General features: G+C 52.4%; 8 protein-coding genes across 8 annotated transcripts; 2 read left to right on the top strand and 6 right to left on the bottom strand.

The window, feature by feature from the left end:
* Nucleotides 1-108: 108 nt before the first annotated feature.
* Nucleotides 109-1,914, bottom strand: J4E83_005840 (uncharacterized protein; the record flags this gene model as incomplete). Its single annotated transcript, XM_049332756.1, has 4 exons — nucleotides 109-450; nucleotides 508-745; nucleotides 793-1,552; nucleotides 1,599-1,914. The coding sequence occupies 4 exons, from the start codon at nucleotides 1,912-1,914 to the stop codon at nucleotides 109-111; spliced, it is 1,656 nt and encodes a 551-aa protein (XP_049187998.1).
* A 349-nt stretch (nucleotides 1,915-2,263) lies between these two features.
* On the top strand, nucleotides 2,264-3,206 carry J4E83_005839 (uncharacterized protein; the record flags this gene model as incomplete). Its single annotated transcript, XM_049332755.1, has 3 exons — nucleotides 2,264-2,330; nucleotides 2,383-2,731; nucleotides 2,780-3,206. The coding sequence occupies 3 exons, from the start codon at nucleotides 2,264-2,266 to the stop codon at nucleotides 3,204-3,206; spliced, it is 843 nt and encodes a 280-aa protein (XP_049187997.1).
* A 46-nt stretch (nucleotides 3,207-3,252) lies between these two features.
* J4E83_005838 (uncharacterized protein) lies at nucleotides 3,253-4,152 on the bottom strand (the record flags this gene model as incomplete). Its single annotated transcript, XM_049332754.1, has 1 exon — nucleotides 3,253-4,152. One exon carries the CDS (start codon nucleotides 4,150-4,152, stop codon nucleotides 3,253-3,255), a length of 900 nt encoding a protein of 299 aa, XP_049187996.1.
* Nucleotides 4,153-5,061: 909 nt separating this feature from the next.
* J4E83_005837 (uncharacterized protein) lies at nucleotides 5,062-6,574 on the top strand (the record flags this gene model as incomplete). The annotated part of the gene is made up of 2 exons (XM_049332753.1): nucleotides 5,062-5,409; nucleotides 5,459-6,574. 2 exons carry the CDS (start codon nucleotides 5,062-5,064, stop codon nucleotides 6,572-6,574), a joined length of 1,464 nt encoding a protein of 487 aa, XP_049187995.1.
* Nucleotides 6,575-6,744: 170 nt separating this feature from the next.
* J4E83_005836 (uncharacterized protein) lies at nucleotides 6,745-8,061 on the bottom strand (the record flags this gene model as incomplete). Its single annotated transcript, XM_049332752.1, has 3 exons — nucleotides 6,745-7,538; nucleotides 7,596-7,961; nucleotides 8,019-8,061. The coding sequence occupies 3 exons, from the start codon at nucleotides 8,059-8,061 to the stop codon at nucleotides 6,745-6,747; spliced, it is 1,203 nt and encodes a 400-aa protein (XP_049187994.1).
* An 814-nt stretch (nucleotides 8,062-8,875) lies between these two features.
* Nucleotides 8,876-10,720, bottom strand: J4E83_005835 (uncharacterized protein; the record flags this gene model as incomplete). Its single annotated transcript, XM_049332751.1, has 3 exons — nucleotides 8,876-10,042; nucleotides 10,095-10,186; nucleotides 10,237-10,720. 3 exons carry the CDS (start codon nucleotides 10,718-10,720, stop codon nucleotides 8,876-8,878), a joined length of 1,743 nt encoding a protein of 580 aa, XP_049187993.1.
* Nucleotides 10,721-11,673: 953 nt separating this feature from the next.
* J4E83_005834 (uncharacterized protein) lies at nucleotides 11,674-12,195 on the bottom strand (the record flags this gene model as incomplete). Its single annotated transcript, XM_049332750.1, has 3 exons — nucleotides 11,674-12,020; nucleotides 12,073-12,124; nucleotides 12,175-12,195. 3 exons carry the CDS (start codon nucleotides 12,193-12,195, stop codon nucleotides 11,674-11,676), a joined length of 420 nt encoding a protein of 139 aa, XP_049187992.1.
* A 328-nt stretch (nucleotides 12,196-12,523) lies between these two features.
* Nucleotides 12,524-16,101, bottom strand: J4E83_005833 (uncharacterized protein; the record flags this gene model as incomplete). The annotated part of the gene is made up of 5 exons (XM_049332749.1): nucleotides 12,524-12,626; nucleotides 12,675-13,036; nucleotides 13,087-13,615; nucleotides 14,965-15,592; nucleotides 15,651-16,101. The coding sequence occupies 5 exons, from the start codon at nucleotides 16,099-16,101 to the stop codon at nucleotides 12,524-12,526; spliced, it is 2,073 nt and encodes a 690-aa protein (XP_049187991.1).
* Between the last annotated feature and the right edge of the window lie 1,635 nt (nucleotides 16,102-17,736).

Here is a 17,736-nt window from a genome sequence, read left to right as displayed (position 1 = left end):
TACTTTGAAAGCGGATGAGTGCCAGACGCATCATGTTCAGATGCGAAATAGCCAAAGATGTGCTGTCGCTGATATTGCGTGCAGATAATGACTATAGTACAGCGCTGTCTAGAGTCTAGCCTTGCCCATCTTCTCAGCGTCCCTCTTCGCCCATTCTTTGACGACCTTCCTCATGATCTTCCCAGACTGCAACTTCGGCACCTCGTCCACGAACACGATGCCTCCTACAAGCTGCTTGTGTTTTGCGACCTTGATCTTCATGTGCCTGTGGATATCCTCCGCGGTTGTCTTGCCCTTGTGTTCGTCCTTGAGCGTGACGTATGCACGTGGCCATTCCTGCCCATCAAGCGTGATACCAACGGCAGCCGCATCGGCGATTGGGTCGAATTCGAGGAGCACGGCTTCCAGTTCGGCGGGTGCAACTTGTAAAGCGTTGACTTTTATCAGCTCCTGGGTAGTATTAGCACTCGTTCCAATCGTGAGTGTTGAAAGGCAAAAGTGACTAGCCTTCTTTCGATCAACTATCCAGAACCATCCGTTCTTCACGATAGCAACGTCTCCAGACTTGAGCCATCCATCTGGTGAGATAGACTCCTTAGTCGCGTCTGGATTGCGCCAGTAGCCAAGACATATGTTGGGACCACGAACATGAAGTTCGCCTGGCTGTCCTTCGGGGACTTCGTTGCCGTCATCGTCGAGAAGCATGCATTCGCAGTTGGGGTCTAGCTGGCCTACACTACCGGAGCTGTGGCTGATTAGAAGCGAGCGGCGAGATAGCGAGGACGAACTTACTCATCTACAGTACCTCCTGGCACGTGTATGGCTCCGCAAGTAACCTCCGTCATACCCCAGCCCTGGACGATCTCGCATTGTAGCTTCTTGCTGATCTCATTCTGGAGTTCCTTTGACAGTGGTGCGGCACCGCATAGGATATCAGTCACGCTACTAAGATCGTACTTCGCCGTCTCTGGTCTCTTGCTGAGCATGACCATAATTGGCGGCGCAACCTGCAGATGTGTGACTTTGTGAGTCTGAATCACCCGCAAGAATTCCTCATACTCAAACTTCTTCATGATATAGCAAGGTATCTGCAGCTTCTGTGCCATGGCTATGGTGTAGAGCTGCCCGTAAGCGTGATATAGAGGTAGGAACCCGATCCATGTTTCCTGAGGCCGGGTATCCGCGTTCCATGGCTTATTGAGATATCTTATGAAGATTGTTTGTTCGAGGTTCGCAATCAGATTGTAGTGGCTTACTTCGACGCCCTTGGGTAGACCGGTGGTACCGGAGGAGTAGTTTACCGTCGCTGTTGTGGTGGTTGCTTCTTGTTCTGAAAGCTTCGGGAAATTGTATGCCTTGCTCTCAGCCGGGGATGGCAACATGTCCCTCCAGTCTTTGCAGCCTTCGACAGGTGCGCAAGGCTCGTCTGAGAAGAGGAAGACGCGGCCTTCTGGAAGACCAGCACCTTTCGCTGCTGCTACGGCTGCTTTGATGAGACTTGGGTGCGCGAGAATGAACTTTGCCTCCGTATTCGCAACTTGGTGTATCATCTCTGGAAGCTGTCAGTATAATCCCTGCTGTTATTGCATGATACTTACCAGAGACGGTGTATGCTGGGTTCGCGCCGCTGAAGATCCGCTTCGACCCCACAATTCCGAGGTAGGCTACGGGAACGAAGATGTGGTTTGGTGTGAAGATCATGACCACCTCGCCTGGTTTACTCCCAATGCGATCCAGACCCAAGGCCAGCCGTTTTGACCATTGCAGCAACGATCGTGGTGTCAAGTGCTGGTCGGTATCTTTGGAGTCTATCCAAATCGGTGTGTCTGAAGGCGCTGCTTCCTGGGGAAACAGATAATCGAGCAGGTTGCATTTTGGAATGTCGAGTACTGGGAATGGCGACGCGAACGGCATTGTGATGGTGGTAGGGGACGAGAATGGCAAGCTCAATCAGGGTAGATGGGGAAAGCGAGACGACGACAATCGCTCTCAAGCCACACAGCAAAGAAGTCAGATGCATTCATGATGAGAGAATGGCTTATAGTGAGGATTAATCATGGGGAGGCGTTGTTGCTGCTGCCGGTAGACGAGGTATCCGCGGGGGTGCACAGACGCGTCCGCTCCTCCCGAGGATATCGAACTCCACACACCGAGCTTCCCAGGCGCGTATGTACCCCAGACAGTTCATCAACATGGCGCATCGCGAGACTGTTCCTCGCTTGTTATCGTACTGTTCCTTCCTTGACATCGGGGATTGACCACCATGTCTGAATTGAGAGACTTCAACCGCATGTTCAGCCTCGACGGCAAGGTCGCGCTCGTCACTGGAGGTAAGCAATACCACTACAACCAACACGGACGCGTCTTAATCGATACCACTAGGCTCAAGAGGTCTCGGCCTTCATACTGCGACCGCATTTCTGCTCGCCGGCGCAAAGAAAGTCTTCATCTCTGCGCGCAAGAACGAAGGCGAGCAAGGCATCGACCAAGCCGTCGAGAAGCTCAACAAGCTGCCCGTGTCTGGTACAGCAGTCGGAGTCGCTGCCAATGTCGCCGATACAGAAGACATCGAGAGACTAGTCAAGAAGGTGCAGGAGACCGACGACAAGCTGGATATCCTGGTGTGCAATGCGGGAGCCACATGGGGAGGGCCGTTCGATCCGACACCAGACTGGTCGAGCAAGAAAGTGCTCGACCTCAACGTTCGCGGTGTCTTCAACCTCGCGCGACTGTGAGTATCCTCCAGGAACGATATATGAGCTACTCCTAACGCCAGCAGCTTTGCACCCCTGCTCGAACGCGCCGGGACCCGTCAATCGCCCTCCCGCGTCATCATCGTTTCTTCCACAGCCGGCACGACCGTTCCCCACGTCGGCGAGCACGGCACCATCATGTACAGCATCTCCAAAGCGGCGGCCCACCATCTTTCACGGCAACTCGCTGTCGAACTCGGGCCCAGGAACATCACAACCAACACCGTCGCACCGGGCTTTTTCCCCTCGAAACTCGCAAACGGACTGATCGAGATGCTGGGTGGGCAACAAGAGCTGGAGGATAACAACCCGCGAAAGCGGCTGGGCGAGCCAGAGGACATCGCTGGCGTCATGGTCTTCCTGTGTAGCCCAGCAGGAGCATACATTAATGGAGAAGACATTGCTGTAGATGGTGGTATGAGACTTGCATCAGGACGCCATTCCAAGCTCTAGAAGTGTATGGAATCCGTTCGACATTTGCTGTGTATCTATGTACATCTCAAGTCCCGTTCGTACCGTCTTTCTTGCCTCCTTCAAATCTACTTAGCTGCTTCGCCATGCTAGTGTGCGCCATCATCGCCCGCATGTTATCATCGCAAAACTCCGGTCCTGCATTGAAGTAGAAATTGTTGCCGTTCACCTCCACCGTCAACCCCCAATGCTCGTCCCCAGTCTTCTTCACACCTTTCGCGTCCACAATATCGCCTCCGTCTACCAATTTGACTACAGTATCGACCACCGTTTCCATGGGTGTAAAATACTCCAGGGGAAAAGACTTCCATTCTTCCTGGCTCAAAAGACCAGTGTTGACTGTCCCTGGACATGTAGTAAATGTGCGTATCCCCTCGTGGTGGTATGCGACGGTGATGGCGCGATTGAACTGTATCACGGCAGCTTTGCCCCCACTGTATATCGGACAGAACTCTGATGGGTATAGTCCGCCACAAGACGCTGTCATGACCAACACGGGATCCAAGTTTCCATGCTTTGCCATGGCCTTGCGGAAGTAATGTAAAGCCAGGTATGATGTGTCGATTACCGCTTTCAGGTTGATGTCTACGCTTAGTTGGTTTGGTGGTGGAGGAGGCGGACCATCTAGGTCATGTTTCGCATAGAAGTTGTCGCGTTCCACGATTCCAGCATTGGCGTATACGAAGTCTAGTTTTTGAGACGGGTTGTAGCTGGCTTCGAATGCAGAGACAAGCGAAGAGTAATCAGTGACATTTGTCTGGTGAAATTGGGTATTCTTCAGCTTGCTAGCTGCTTGTTTGCCGGCTTCGGCGTTCATGTCCAGGAGATGGAGTTCCCAGTCTTCGTCAGTCCGATTCGAGAGAGCTGTTGCAACCGCTAGGCCCATGCCTGATGCTCCGCCGGTGATCAAAGCAACCTTCTTCGACATCTTGGGAGAAGCGTTCGTGATCAAAACCCACTCAGGAAGTATTGCGTTTATGAGGGGGGAATCTGTAACATGGTATAATTGGAAGTATGATAGCAGGTCGAAAATACAAATAACAATAGGATTTGATATGCGAATAGCACTGTTGTATAATATAGACTCTGAGTGTGATACTGTCTATCTAGGCGAGTAGCTCAAGCAGCCACCTTACCAAAGCGCAGACACGTCCCGTGTGTGCCTACTCCGCATTCACTAGGAAAGCATCTTCCGAGTTGGCAGTTTGTAGTAATGGATAATTGGCAATCCCTTGACACATCTCTAAGCATACCCGTCAGGCTTCCTCACATTACGGTTTGCTTCAGCGGTGACCACTTTTCACTCTTACATCAAGGGCCGATCGCACCTGCAATATGGATCACACTCGTAGGCGTCGTCGCGAACTCTAACTCTACAGCATCTGGCATGACTCTCGTTCAATCTGCGCATGTGATAGACATGATTCAAAGCTGTCGTACGCAGCTTCGCCATGGCCCTCACACAGCATGACGCGGGGCGATGCGGGGAAAGTGGAGACGCTGACTCGACGCGTGCACGCGCCGAAGACACGGAAAACAAACCGCGAGCGCCAACGCCATCATCCGGACACACGGTCTTGCGACACCACATCGTCGCCAAGCTAACTTCTCCTCATGCAGTGCTACCTATGGCTGCAATGCGTTCGCGCAGCCGACAGCAACCGCCACCAGGCTGCATACCTCCGTGGTTGAGACTTACCACTTTAGTCAAGAGGTGAGATTACTTAGCCAGCGCTTCATACGCGTGCGCCGTCTCTCGAGTACAAGTTTAATATACCCTTCTTGGACCCTACATTTCGTGCTTTCTCACGATTTTCTTCCTCATATTTCGCCCATAATGACACTACAATACTCTGCCAAGAACCTACCAAAGCAAATCTTCATCAACAATGAGTATGTTGACTCAAAGTCGCCGAAGAAGCTCACCTTACACAACCCGAAGAACGGCGAGCTGCTTGCAGATGACGTGCCCTTAGCAGGTGAACAAGATGTCGATGCTGCAGTTGATGCGGCGGACAAGGCGTTCCCAGCATGGAAGAAGATGAGCGCGAATCAGCGCCGAGGTATCTTGAACAAGTTCGCAGATCTCATCGAGCAGAACGCAGAGGGTATCGCACAGTTATCAAGGATCTCGCTCGGTGCGCCAGCAGCCTTTGGTGCTTTCGAGATTGGTCTTTGCGCAGAGGTGTGTACAGCTATTAACAACTCAAGAGTGACCACTAACAATACGTCAGGTTTTCAGATACAACGCTGGCTTCATCGACAAGTTCGGCGGCGAGTCTTGGCCCCAGGAAGACGGCTTCCTCAAGATCGTACGCAACGAGCCTCTCGGTGTCACCGCAGGCATTGTACCTTGGAACGGTCCTATCGGCACCATTGGCCTCAAGGCAGCCCCAGCACTCGCCACAGGAAACTGCTTCATTCTCAAGCCCTCAGAAAAGACACCCTTCTCGTCGCTGGCTCTCGGTACGCTCATCAAAGAAGCCGGTTTCCCACCTGGTGTCTTCCAGATCCTCTCTGGAGATGGAAGCACAGGTGCTTTGATCGCGAGCCACATGCGTATCCGCAAGGTCAGCTTCACAGGATCCATCGCCACAGGCAAGAAAATCCAAGAGATGGCCGCAAAGTCGAACCTCAAGCGTGTCACTCTGGAGCTAGGAGGAAAGTCACCCGCCGTCGTCTTCGACGACTGCAACCTCGACAACGCGGTGACCTGGACCGCCAATGCCATCACTGCCAACACAGGCCAAGTCTGCTTCGCCGCGAGCCGCGTCTACGTCCAAGAAGGCATCTACGAGGCCTTCATCGAGAAGTACAAGCAAGCGATGAAGGACAAGACAAAGGAGATTGGCGACCCAGACGAGACAACAACGAACATCGGGCCTCTAGTCGACGAAGCCCAGTTCAAGCGCGTGCAAGGCTTCATCGAGCGCGGCCAACAAGGCGGAGGCACCCTCGCAGTCGGCGGCAAGCGTATCGGAACATCAGGCTATTATCTCGAGCCTACCGTCTTTACCGATGTCGATCCCACTTCCGAGATCCACTGCGAGGAAATCTTCGGCCCCGTCTCCGTCGTCAAGTCCTTCAAGACGGAGGAAGAGATCATGCAGTTGGCGAACAACACAAATTTTGGTCTCATGGCCGGTGTGTTTACCCAGGATATCAACAAGGCGTTGCGTGTCGCAAGCGACTTCGACTCGGGTATGGTCGGTGTCAACTGTGTGAGCCTGATGTTCACCATGACACCGTTTGGTGGAAGCAAGGAGAGTGGGTTAGGCAGGGAGTGTGGCGTTCATGCGCTGAGGGCGTTTACGGAACCGAAGACGATTATGATAAACATGAACTATTGAGCTGTCAGTTAGCTGTTTGGGCAGTAATTCAATAGGTATTCTAGTTTTCATTGCTGTCTCTTCATCAGAGCGCTGAATATAGTAGTGCAGTCTATAGAAATGCCTCTAAAAATCCTCCTTCTTTGCACACTATTGTGCGACACGATTGCATGGCACGTCACGTCTCATAGCTACGGAATAATCTTGGCCTTCCTCATCCTGTCAAAGACAGTTCCCCAAGTCTGCTTCGTATCCCTCTCCTCGGTGAATCCTGTTGAGTACATCTTGGTCATATCGAATTGACGATCAAAGTCGAACTTGGTCATGAGCATCGATTCGGCAATCTGAAGTCCACGACCACCGTCCACATGGCCATGTTGCAGCCCATACTTCTTCTCCATTGCCAGCCATGTCTCCATGTTGTCGTTGATGAACTTGCGCACATCAATGGGAGTGGCACCAGGCCCAGTGGACTTGAGGCCAAAGTAGGAACACAGAATAGGCCATTTCTTCTCCCAGTTTGAAGGTGTCTTGGAGTCGGCGACGTTGTAGGCCTCTCCCTTCTTGGTGTTGGGGGAGAGTGTGAGGTGGATGGTCTGGCGCGCAATCATGTCGCTGCTGCTATCGTTGCTCAGCGCTTTCCAGACTCCTTGGTTGCCAGGGAATGGGCATTCAGCACCCTCGCCATGGATCTCCTTGTAGAGGCTCAGATAGATACCCAAGGATGTACCCAGCGAGTAGAAGTTCTGATTGGGCACGTAGCCAATGATGAGATCGGGACGAGTCTCGATCCAGCTCCATTTCTTGTCTTTGGCGTAATTGGCGATCCAGTCGTTCTGTGCGTGGTAGAACAGCATCTCGGCGTACGGGCTGGGTATGCGGGGGTAGGATTCTTTGAGCGGCGGTGGAGGGAGTTTGGGCCCGGTAGTGCCCGGAGGAGCGACTTCGTCGAACCACGGAAGTGCAGCGAGGAGATGGCAGCCATCTAATGTATGTTAGTCTTGGGTGTCCAACACCTTCACAAGAATGGGATAGAACTTACAGATCTTCGAGCCGATTTGCAACACAACGTATTCCAAGTTCGAGCACAGCTTATCCATAGCTGTCACCGCTTTGGAAAACATTTCCACAGCCTCGTCCAACTCCTTTTGTACATCCATGCCCGCCTTGTACGCAAAGTAGTATACGTGCGTTACCTCCCCGATGTCCGGTATCTTCTCTACCAGCTCCTTGTTGAGACTCTCTTGGCTATGCGCGAGTAGGTCAATGCCAGAGACCAGGTTTAGGCGCGGGTCCTCTGGCCATTGCGTCTGGTTTGGGGCGAGGGGGCGATTGTTGAGTCCATGAACCCGCTTCCATATGTTCTTCTCGGGATAGTCGGAGAGGATTTCGTTGACGAAGGACCATCCTGCATGATCATTATCAGTATGAAGCTCATCTATAGTCTTTTGAGGGGTTTACTGACCGGTCACGCCGGATGCGCCAAACACGACAGCTGACTTTGACATTCTTCAAGACGTGCTAAGGATGAGCTTTGAGAAGAGTGAGGCCTCAAGGATAATGAAGCTTATAAGCAGGGCGAAGCGATAAGGCACCGGCACGGCGTGTGCCAAAAACTAGCCCTTGCAGAGACTACATGTTGTCTCTTTGCATGGGCGACCAGTATGGAAGGTGGGGTTGCGATTGGGATTGCGATAGTGGAGACATGAAGTCTAGATGGGTTCTCTCCTACGGGAGTTTTCCCATACTGCCCATGGGGTGTACTAAACGTTAGTAGTACGGACACTTGTGCGTAAGCTACCTACCGCGCGCATAACTTCAAACAGCCGCTCTACACTCTACAGATCGTCAGCGCTCTTCTGAAGATCCCGCGTCGTATCACGAGGAATTCAGAAGGAGGCCCGGTCGCCTCGGCGGGCCATCCGGTACCCATGAGTTGTGGGGTTGCCGCGAGGAGCGCCCGAGAATATAGCCGTTTTCGAGTCATCCCAACCTCTTCTGGACGCGTCGCCGATTCAGGGTATGCAAAATCCTAGATTGAGGGGCCCGTTGAGTGTATGCGACATGTGCGCGGCGCGTCGACGTCTGATGAGGAGCTCATAGGACAATGCCGTGGTGGAGGAAGGAACGATGAGGAGACGTGCTAAAACAATTTCCCAGGGTCCATGACGTCGGCGACGCGCCGGGCGAGAAGGTAAGCGTCCCCCTGACACATCTTGCGCAGCCAACACAACACGACCGCATCATCGATATGTCCAACGCTATGCAAAAGATGGTATGAGGAGAGCCAGATTATCAATTAAGCTACAGCATTCTAGGTGCTCAGTGGAACTCGTTCTTGTCCGCGTACACGTCGTTCTCGAGAAAGACCTCCACCTTGTCCGTCATCTTCGGTGTCAAATCCTCGCAATAGAAGATGCAGAGCAATCCTACGATACCAAAACTCAGACTACTGAGTGCCACGATCTTTAGCGCGTGCGCATAGCTCCATTGGAACGCCAAAGAAGCCGCGCCTAGTGCCTCTGGACTTGTACCTGGCACTTCCGCGATGGCGGCTGCGCCTAGGGGCAAAGCGGCAAGTAAAGCTTGCGCGTTCTCCAACGACATACCCGCCTTCACAGCAGCAGCGGGAACCGTCGCAGCAGCACGAGTGGTCTGGGTGTTGGTGAGGATAGTGGTATAGATGGCTTGAGCCAGCGACCCTCCTGCGTAACGAGCCATACCCGCCAAACCACCCGAGAAACCGAGATCTTGTTGTGGCACGCCAAGTTGCGTGAACGCGATGGACTCGTACTGTGCCCATCCGAAGAAAGAGGCGTTGATGCAGCAGAACGCGATCATCAAGTTCTGGTTGAACGGGGTGACAAGGCCCATCAATGCACCGAAAAGCACCATGCCAGTCCAGGTACCGATCAATGTCCATTTCCAGTGTCCGATCACGTTGCCGAAAGCCATGAGGCATAGTGATCCGAAAACAAGGCCTACGTTCGGCGGCAGTGTGAGCAGCAGTTCGGTACTCCGCGAGACGTTCGGGCCCAGGTAGAAGACATTAACCATTGTCGGCCAGATGATGTTGACTGAGTAGTAGAACATGGTGACGATGAACGCTACGATGAACGGCGCTGTGAATTCTCTTCCTTTGTGGCTCCGGAATAGGTGTGGCGGGCAGAGTTTGAAGCGGGTGTTCGAGAGCGTCTCCCAGACTCCGAATGCAGCGATTAGGACGAACCCGACTACCATCGGTGCAATGACGGTTACGTCTGAGCTTGGCTTGTATGTGGTGTTGATGATACCAACAAGCGCAAGGCAGATGCCTGGCACAATGAGTGCAGTGCCCACATAGTCGAGGCCGCGGACTGCCTCGGACCATGGGACGCCCTTGGGGTGCTTCGGTGGCTTGTAGAGCAAGAAAAGAGATATGAAGGATATGGATTGAGCAATCAGACCAGCCCAGTATACCCACTGCCACGCATTGACGTCGATGGCGTACTGTGAACGAATGTCAGCTAGTTCGCTCAGCAGGTCGAAGCACTGCACTCACTCTTCCAACAATAGGACCAATTATGACAATAAGGAAGACGAAACCATCCGAAAGACAGATACCAATGTGCCGGAACTTGTTCGGTAGAAGTTCTGTAACAGTCAGACCCACTGGCATGTCAAACACAACGCAGCTCACTCACCAGGAATGCTGCACATGGCCATCTGCGCGAATCCGGCTCCAAATCCGGTTATAGCCAGTCCAGCTGTGAAGTGGTCTGCTCCTTTCGCTGTCGCGGTCACGATGAAACCGACGCAACAACACGCATTACCAAACAACAAGAACCACCTCCTTCCAAAGAGATCGGAGTTTGCGCCCGCAAGAAGGAAGCCAATCGCGTTGGCTGTTGTGTAAGCGGGTATGAACCACGCGCTCGCTGTCGGAGCACCGAATTGAATGGCAAGCCGAGCCATCATCGCTGATGTGGTAGGTACAGGCCAAAAGGAAAGACCGAAAGTCGAAGACAGGATGAAGATGACGAGCCATGTCTTTGGCGTTATGGTGGTTGCATCTGGGGTAACGAATGTCTGTGGTGGTGTCGCTGCAACGGTTTCGATTTGCTCAATGTCTCTCTTCTCGTCCGATGGCCGGCGCATGCCGCTCTCGTGGATGGCTGTTACTGCCATGATGGTTTGGTGAAAGAAGCCGCCTGATGCAGGTGCGACTTTGTGTAACTGGGGTGAGAGATCGTCGCAGAGAGCCCACTCATGGCTTGCATATATCCTTCGCTGGGTCTTGTAGACATGCACAGGTCACATCCCATCAAGCCACTGGTCCGACACCTGGACTTTCCTCCAGCCCCGCATCTCGGATACACAGAAGCACAGCTAATTATGCCACTGGGTTGTTCTATTGGCTAGATTTCGCCATCATTTTTCAGCACTTTTTCGCACGTTCTGAAAATCCGGGGTAGTGGATGTGGATGTGGGTATCCGAGACTGACTGCGGAGAAGTATCGCGCCACATCATGGCGCTTGACTGGAAGTGGTAGTGGGCGATCAAGGGGCGAGGATCGTCTTCACCAGGAACAACGTTTCCGTCGTTACTGTGCTGTGCGCGAAAGCTTATTTCCGACATCCGTGCGTTCACCTCGAGATCGCAGCCATGAACATCGTTGCACGTGAAAAATACAGGGTTTACTGAGGACTTTGAGCTAGACGAGACCGACATGTGACACCACGATGCTGAAGTCCCGGAATTGGCCAAGGGTTGGGCTGGTTTGGTTGTGTTGGATAGTTTACCGGTCTGCAAACCGTACATCTGCACCGAGGCATGGAAGAGGCATGGAGGACTAATTCACGATATTCAGTCGCAGAGATACCATGTGTAAATAGAAGACTTGGTAATCTTTCGCTCGAATTCACTACAACGCCTAGTACCTTGCATCTCGGACTATGTCCAGATAGCGCCCAGACTACGCATCCACTCTACGCGTAATCCCATCCGTAGTATCGCAATCAGGAATCGCTTTTCCAAAGCAGATCATATCATGCCTAGACTCATTTCATCAGCAAGTCAGTCGACACCAATCACCACTCTCGCCGACATTACCCGCCAAAGAAACTGAAGAGAAAAAGACTCACCCAGCCATGACCTGGATGCCCTTCTCCAGATCCATAAACTTCTCCGCATCCGGCATGAGTGCAGCCCGGTACTCGTCGCTCCCGGCAAAAGCCTCCCAATCTTCCCACTTCTTCACCCAGATTTGACTGCAAGCATCGTAGTCTAATAGATCCATGCCCAAGCTCTGCAGTTTACCTTTGAGGCCTGGTGATTGGTAGTGCTGTACGTAGCGTTGTATCTTGACTGCGTGGAACTTCTTGCATGCGACAGTGAGATCGGAGTGGATATGGTTGTAATGCTTCTTGAAGAATTCATCGGTAACGTCGGGGTGTTTGCGAAAGAAGAAGGAGAGCTTTATACAGGCTAGAGAATAGCATCAGTACATGATATATTCCAGCGACGAGGATGGACAGACGCTGGTAGTTCTCTTGTTTGTCCCATTCAAACTCGGGATTTGCGAAATCATGCTGCTGAAGTGTTAGTCATGCATGTAGGACAAAAAGGGCGGAGAGCATACATCGATAGTCTTGTAGGTCATATTAGCGTGTAGTTGGTGGTCGTGTAGGAAAGTCGAAGGCTCTGGGGTTGTCGGCTCCCAGAACCTAAAGTATCTGTGTATTTCACAAGTACAGCCGCTAACAGTGACCCTGCATAACCGACCGAGGAAAACAGAGCAAGCCAAGTTCAGCGTGCGGGGTCTAGTATATAGCGGTACCACCAGTGGCACGATCGAAGCAGGCTGCCTAATGTCATGTTGTACAATAGATCGCTGGTCAGTGGTATGAGCGCCTCACAGTATGTAGCATCGTGATGACGGTCCTCAGTTGATATCGTAGAATTAATGCTGGACTAGATAAATGACGTGTCTAGAATACAACAACCTGTCTCTTCTCCGCTTTACCAGCCTCCATATCAGCGACCATCTGCGGCAAATCATCAATCTTGCGGAACTCGACTTCTGGTTGTATGCTGCGGAAGGTCAGAAACTGTTTTCACATGGCAAAAGAAGTAACATACCAGTGCTTGCCAGTGAAATCCACAGCCTTCTTCATTCGCTGCGGAATACCCGTGCTGTCGGCCTTGATGCGGTACCGTCCTGTTGTTAAGTCGAAGGTGTTGATGAAGTCCAATCCTTTCGGTGCGATTCCAATGACCATGAGTAGTCCGCCTGTTCTCAAGACATCTGGGGCGCCGGCATATGCTGCATTCGATGCGCTGTAGACCGCCGCTGCGTGGCATCCTTTGCCTCCGGTGAGCTTCTTGATCTCTTCGAGATAATCCTTGTTCTTCATGGAGTTGAAGACAGCTTCCGCGCCGACCTTCTTCGCCACATCGAGTTGGTTGTCGTTGATATCGAGACCGATAGTCTTGATACCCATCTGTCTACTGTCAGTCGCCATGCGTAGCGCAGCTTTCTGCCCAAACTTACGGCTTTTGCATATTGTATCGCATACTGTCCAAGACCGCCGCACCCGATAACCGCCAGCCAATCGCCCGCCTTCAACTCACAGCTGTCCACTGAATGAAATGCTGTGATACCCGCACAGAACAGCGGTGCAGTCTTACTCATATCGAGGTTTTCGGGTAGCTTGACTGCATTCTGCCAATCAACGACCGCGTACTCGGCGAAGTACCCATCCGACACAAAACCTTGTAGTTTCTGGTTACCCGTCTCGCATCGCATGTTGTGGATCATGCACCCTTCGCATTCGAAACATGCGCCGATGAAATAGTTAAACCCGATAGCATCACCAACTTTGAAGCCTTTGTCGCTAGCTTCTGCGCCGATAGACTCAATGTAGCCGACTCCTTCGTGTCCTAAGGTGACATTGTAGTCGGGTCTCATGGCCATGAGCAAGTCTGAATGACATAATGATGCTGACTGTATCTTGACTAGGAACTGATTTGGTGCTTCGGTGGGCTTCGGTACGTCATTGACGACGACCTTTTGCTGCTTGCTGGATGTCTCATCAGTCGCATACTCAGTGAGGACTCCCCAGGTACCATGTACTTACGGATCCCACTGGCCAGCTTTCATGATTAGAACTGTACTGATGTTTCTTGTGTGGCTTTTGGTATAGCTTGAGGACTGTGTTGGATCCAAAGAAGAGTATTAGTACCTGCTCTGCGCTTCGCATTCACTCTACCTATGTATGCAACGGGTTGTGAGGCGCGACAGAACAGGAAAGACTGCAGGGATTGTGCTGCGAGTCATCCCGACACCATGAGGGCACCGTTGCTGACTTGGCCTAGCACAGCCGTTCATACGGAAAAAGGTGGCCGACATGGCGCGCGGGCTGAGAACGTTTGGCTAGAGGTGAAGCTTGGAGGATGCTGGGTGCGTGGCGCGCGGGGAAAGAAGAAGCGGGGTCCAGACGTCTACCTAGGTAGCTCGACTAACTTCGCGCGACTTCGTCTTGCATTCTACGCCGTGCGTCCAGGGCGAGTTACACTAGAGAGGCAAAAAACGATGTCACACTACATGTACTAGTGGTGGTTGCGGCGCGGGATGGTGGGTGGCAAAAAGAAGGCATGGGCAAAAACATACAACAGCGGGGATTCCCCGGTGGTCACCCACCCGAGTACTAATCTGCCGGTATCCTGCTTGAGTACCGCTGAGCGAACGGGAAGCGCTATGTTCAGGATCCTGTGGTCGTATGTACCAGTTTTCATGATTTGACGCATAATATCCTTCATACACGCGGCCATGAGCGAGACCCCAGTACCCAAGCGATCGAACGCCACCCCGGCAGCTGCGCTAGCATTAAACGCATCACTGCGCTTTATAGCCTTCAGTGCAGACGCAGTTGTTACAAACATCAAGACGTCAGTAGCCATACCATCCTAGGTATTCTCAACATCAAGAACCCAGACGTCACACCAAATGTAAATAGCGGTCTTGTGCTGGACTTTTAGCGCCAGGATATACCAAATCTAACAACAGATTTGCAAAGGTTCGCAGGATAAGGGGTCTCCAGTAGATTGTGTTGTCCAGATTTATCTAAGAAACTAGATACCGAGGATATAGGAGGCTCACAGGTACGTTTACGTTCCAGGCTAGACGTTCGTAGATTAGACCATCGGGCTCTACAAGAGTTCACAGCGCACTGACAGAGCAGACGGAAAATACTCATCACGCACGAAAACCAAAAGTTCAGGCAGACGTCGAGTACGACGGTCATTCTTTTACATAGTGCCTTCATCGATCTACACCTATTTACTGCTGTCACTACGTCTACTCCGCTACATCTTCCGTCCTTCTTACTCTTAAACGTAGTGATACTTGATCGTGATGCGGGGAACGCACATAGCCTTGTATGACATGGGAGCAGTGAAGGGAGCAACGTAAACTGGAGATGTAGGCTGAGCGGGAAGAGCAGCGACACTGGAGGAAGCAGCAACGCCAGGGTAACCAGCAGCGCCAGAGTAAGCGGCAGCGCCAGAGGGAGCAGCGCCATAGGAACCAGCAACGCCAGAGGAACCAGCAGAGCCAGAAGAAGCAGCAGCACCGGAGGAAGCAGCAGCGCCAGAGGAACCAGCAACGCTCGACGATGTAACAGCGCTCGAAGAAGCAGCAGCGCTCGAAGATGCAACAGCGGCAACGCGAACAGACGAGGCGACGGCAGAAGAAGAAGCGCTGGGCGTAGGTGTGGGAGCAGCACACAGAGGGGCGGCGGCATTGAGCTTTCCAACGGCCCAGTTCGAGGCGTCTTCGGTGTACTTCTCAAAGTAGCTCAGGTGCTTCTCGACGTCGTCGCCGTTGGCGCAGATCGGGTCTCCCTTGGAGCAGTAGGAGCGCAGAACAGGTGCGAAGCGGTTCAGGCGCGCAAGAGAGGTGGCGTCGCGACCGTTCTTCTGTAGATCAGAGCCGTCAAGAACGTTGTATGGCATATTAGCCTCGTGCTTGACATCACCCCAGAGGAGAGCAGCAGCGACTAAGTTACCACGTTAGCACAGTCCAAGGTTCGAGTGTGTCATGTCAAGGATACTTACTAGCGTTACCAGGAGCCGCGGCAGGGTCGAGACCAGTGGTGATCTGCGAGCATCCACCAGGTCCAGCAAGGACATCTCCCATGATCCAGGCACCCTGAGAGAAGCCGTTGAGGATGAGGTGCGTGCACGGGCACTTCTTGTTGAAAGCAGTGATCTGGTCAAGACCGTTGCGGACTCCCTCGCCAATTTGTTTGCAGTAGTCGCCGCCGTACGGGAACACGACCTCAATGTAGTCGCAGGTCTTGCCCTCAGCCCTTAGTTTGGCGCACGTAGCGTCGGCGAAGGGGAATGTACGGTAGTCATGGTACGGCGCAGTGTTACCGCGGGCCATGAAGATAACGGCATCGGCGCAGGGGGCGTCGAGCTTGGGGGGTGGGGAGTTTGGGTCTTGAGCGACGGCGACGGCGGCGGCAGCGCTGAGCGCGAAGACGGTGCGGATGATCGAAGACATTATTAAAGATTAAAGAGTGTGGTATTAATTGGTTTTTTAAAACGAGTGTAATGGTTGGATTGCGAGGTTGAAAGACCTGTGAGGAGAAGGAAAGTCTTCTTGGCTCCGGGGGAACAGTTTAATAGGAGCGTTCATCTTGCATTTCTGCCGAACTGGGCGTCGTGTCGGCTCGAACGGGCGGAAAAGGGATACGAGTTGGATCCCTTTTTGGCTGAGCTATCTACCTCGGGTCGTGCGCTAGCAGGAGCGCGGACAAACGTCGTATTATCGAGATTGATGCTGACCATGAGGTTTTGGAGGATGGCCCAAAGGACGGACGTCCCCTTGATGCATACCTAGGTACTGTCAAACTCTGCCATCTTTGCGAAATGGGTCAACGGGACATCTGAGACGTTGCTGTTGATGTTTGCATTGAAGCTAACCTTTAGTTCATGGGATCAAGCAGGGTCCAAGAAATTTGCTAGCGTGCGTGTCAATGCTTGAGCGATCCTCCATATACGAACCCCTGAGCTTGTCTAAGATAAGACTTAGTGCACGTCCCCTTCACTAACCCGAGATGTCTTAGCTCTTGTCGGCTTCCGTGGACTCTTCGAGAGCTGCCGTGCCTCATGCCACATTCGACAATCTAGATGCACTTCGCTTGTTGGATGCAGTCAAGTTTCACAACTCCGCTTGTGCCAGTCAGGCGCTACGTCCATCGCAGCGAGGAAGAAGTCAAAACATTGTGTATTGCGAGTGTCTACAAAACTTCAACCCAGTTGAGATGGGCAAAGAGAGCCTGGACATACCAAGAGCATATACTGAGCAGACGCGTCGTTTTCTTCCTCGATGAATGGGTCTTGCAGTATGAGTGCGCTGTCTGGGACTTGGATGTTCTCCAACCACAGAAGAGCCCCGGATCTGCCGTTGTGGCCCCACATGTGCACCAATGTCGAGTATCCTTCAACGAAATCCTACGTCCACTTCGATAGGGTTCAGTTTTTATGCAGACTTGATATGCCCTTACAACGGTCGGGAACTTTCTCATTAAGAACACGGTTTGTCCGCTTGCACGTGTGTCTTATGCCGCCTTTCTCCGGTATTTCCAGGCGGATTTTGTTCGGTTCGCCACGACAATACCAAGATTATGTACTTCCATCTTGAGCCTGGTGTGGTTGGCGGTGCTTTGTTGATCCCCGAAGCTTTGACCCTGCCTTGGGTGTCGGGAAACCTGGAGGATTTGGAAGACTGCAAAAGATTATCGAGTGGGAATACCCAGCTCCTGCGCAGGATCAGTAATACTTGACAGATAAGTAGTCGTATCGTATGAACGGCCAATGAGCGTGGCAGTCCAACGGTCCCGAAGTGACTTATCAGCGAAGCCAATACGACTAAATCACACATCGGCTCGTGTAGCCGTCGCATAGTTCTTTCCAGCAGCCACACTAGCAATTCTCCGCAAGCCATATCGGAAATTGCATTCAGGTTTCTTGAACTGTGATGCAAATCTAGTTTGACTGAGAAACCTCTAACATGCCTAAGGTAGTCGTTCTCCGGGGCCATATGTCAAGATACTCTGGTCTGCTGCGCTTGACAGGAGAGATGGCGTGCAAGCGGAGCGAGGCGATGGAGCTTATCGCTATTTCGCAGGGCAGT

This window comes from Alternaria metachromatica, assembly GCF_023757995.1.
Source record: "Alternaria metachromatica strain BMP 0045 chromosome Unknown scaffold_12, whole genome shotgun sequence".
Lineage (NCBI taxonomy): Eukaryota > Fungi > Ascomycota > Dothideomycetes > Pleosporales > Pleosporaceae > Alternaria > Alternaria metachromatica.
The sequence above is the reverse complement of the archived record's forward strand: the minus strand, read 5'-3'. Positions and strand labels throughout refer to the sequence as shown.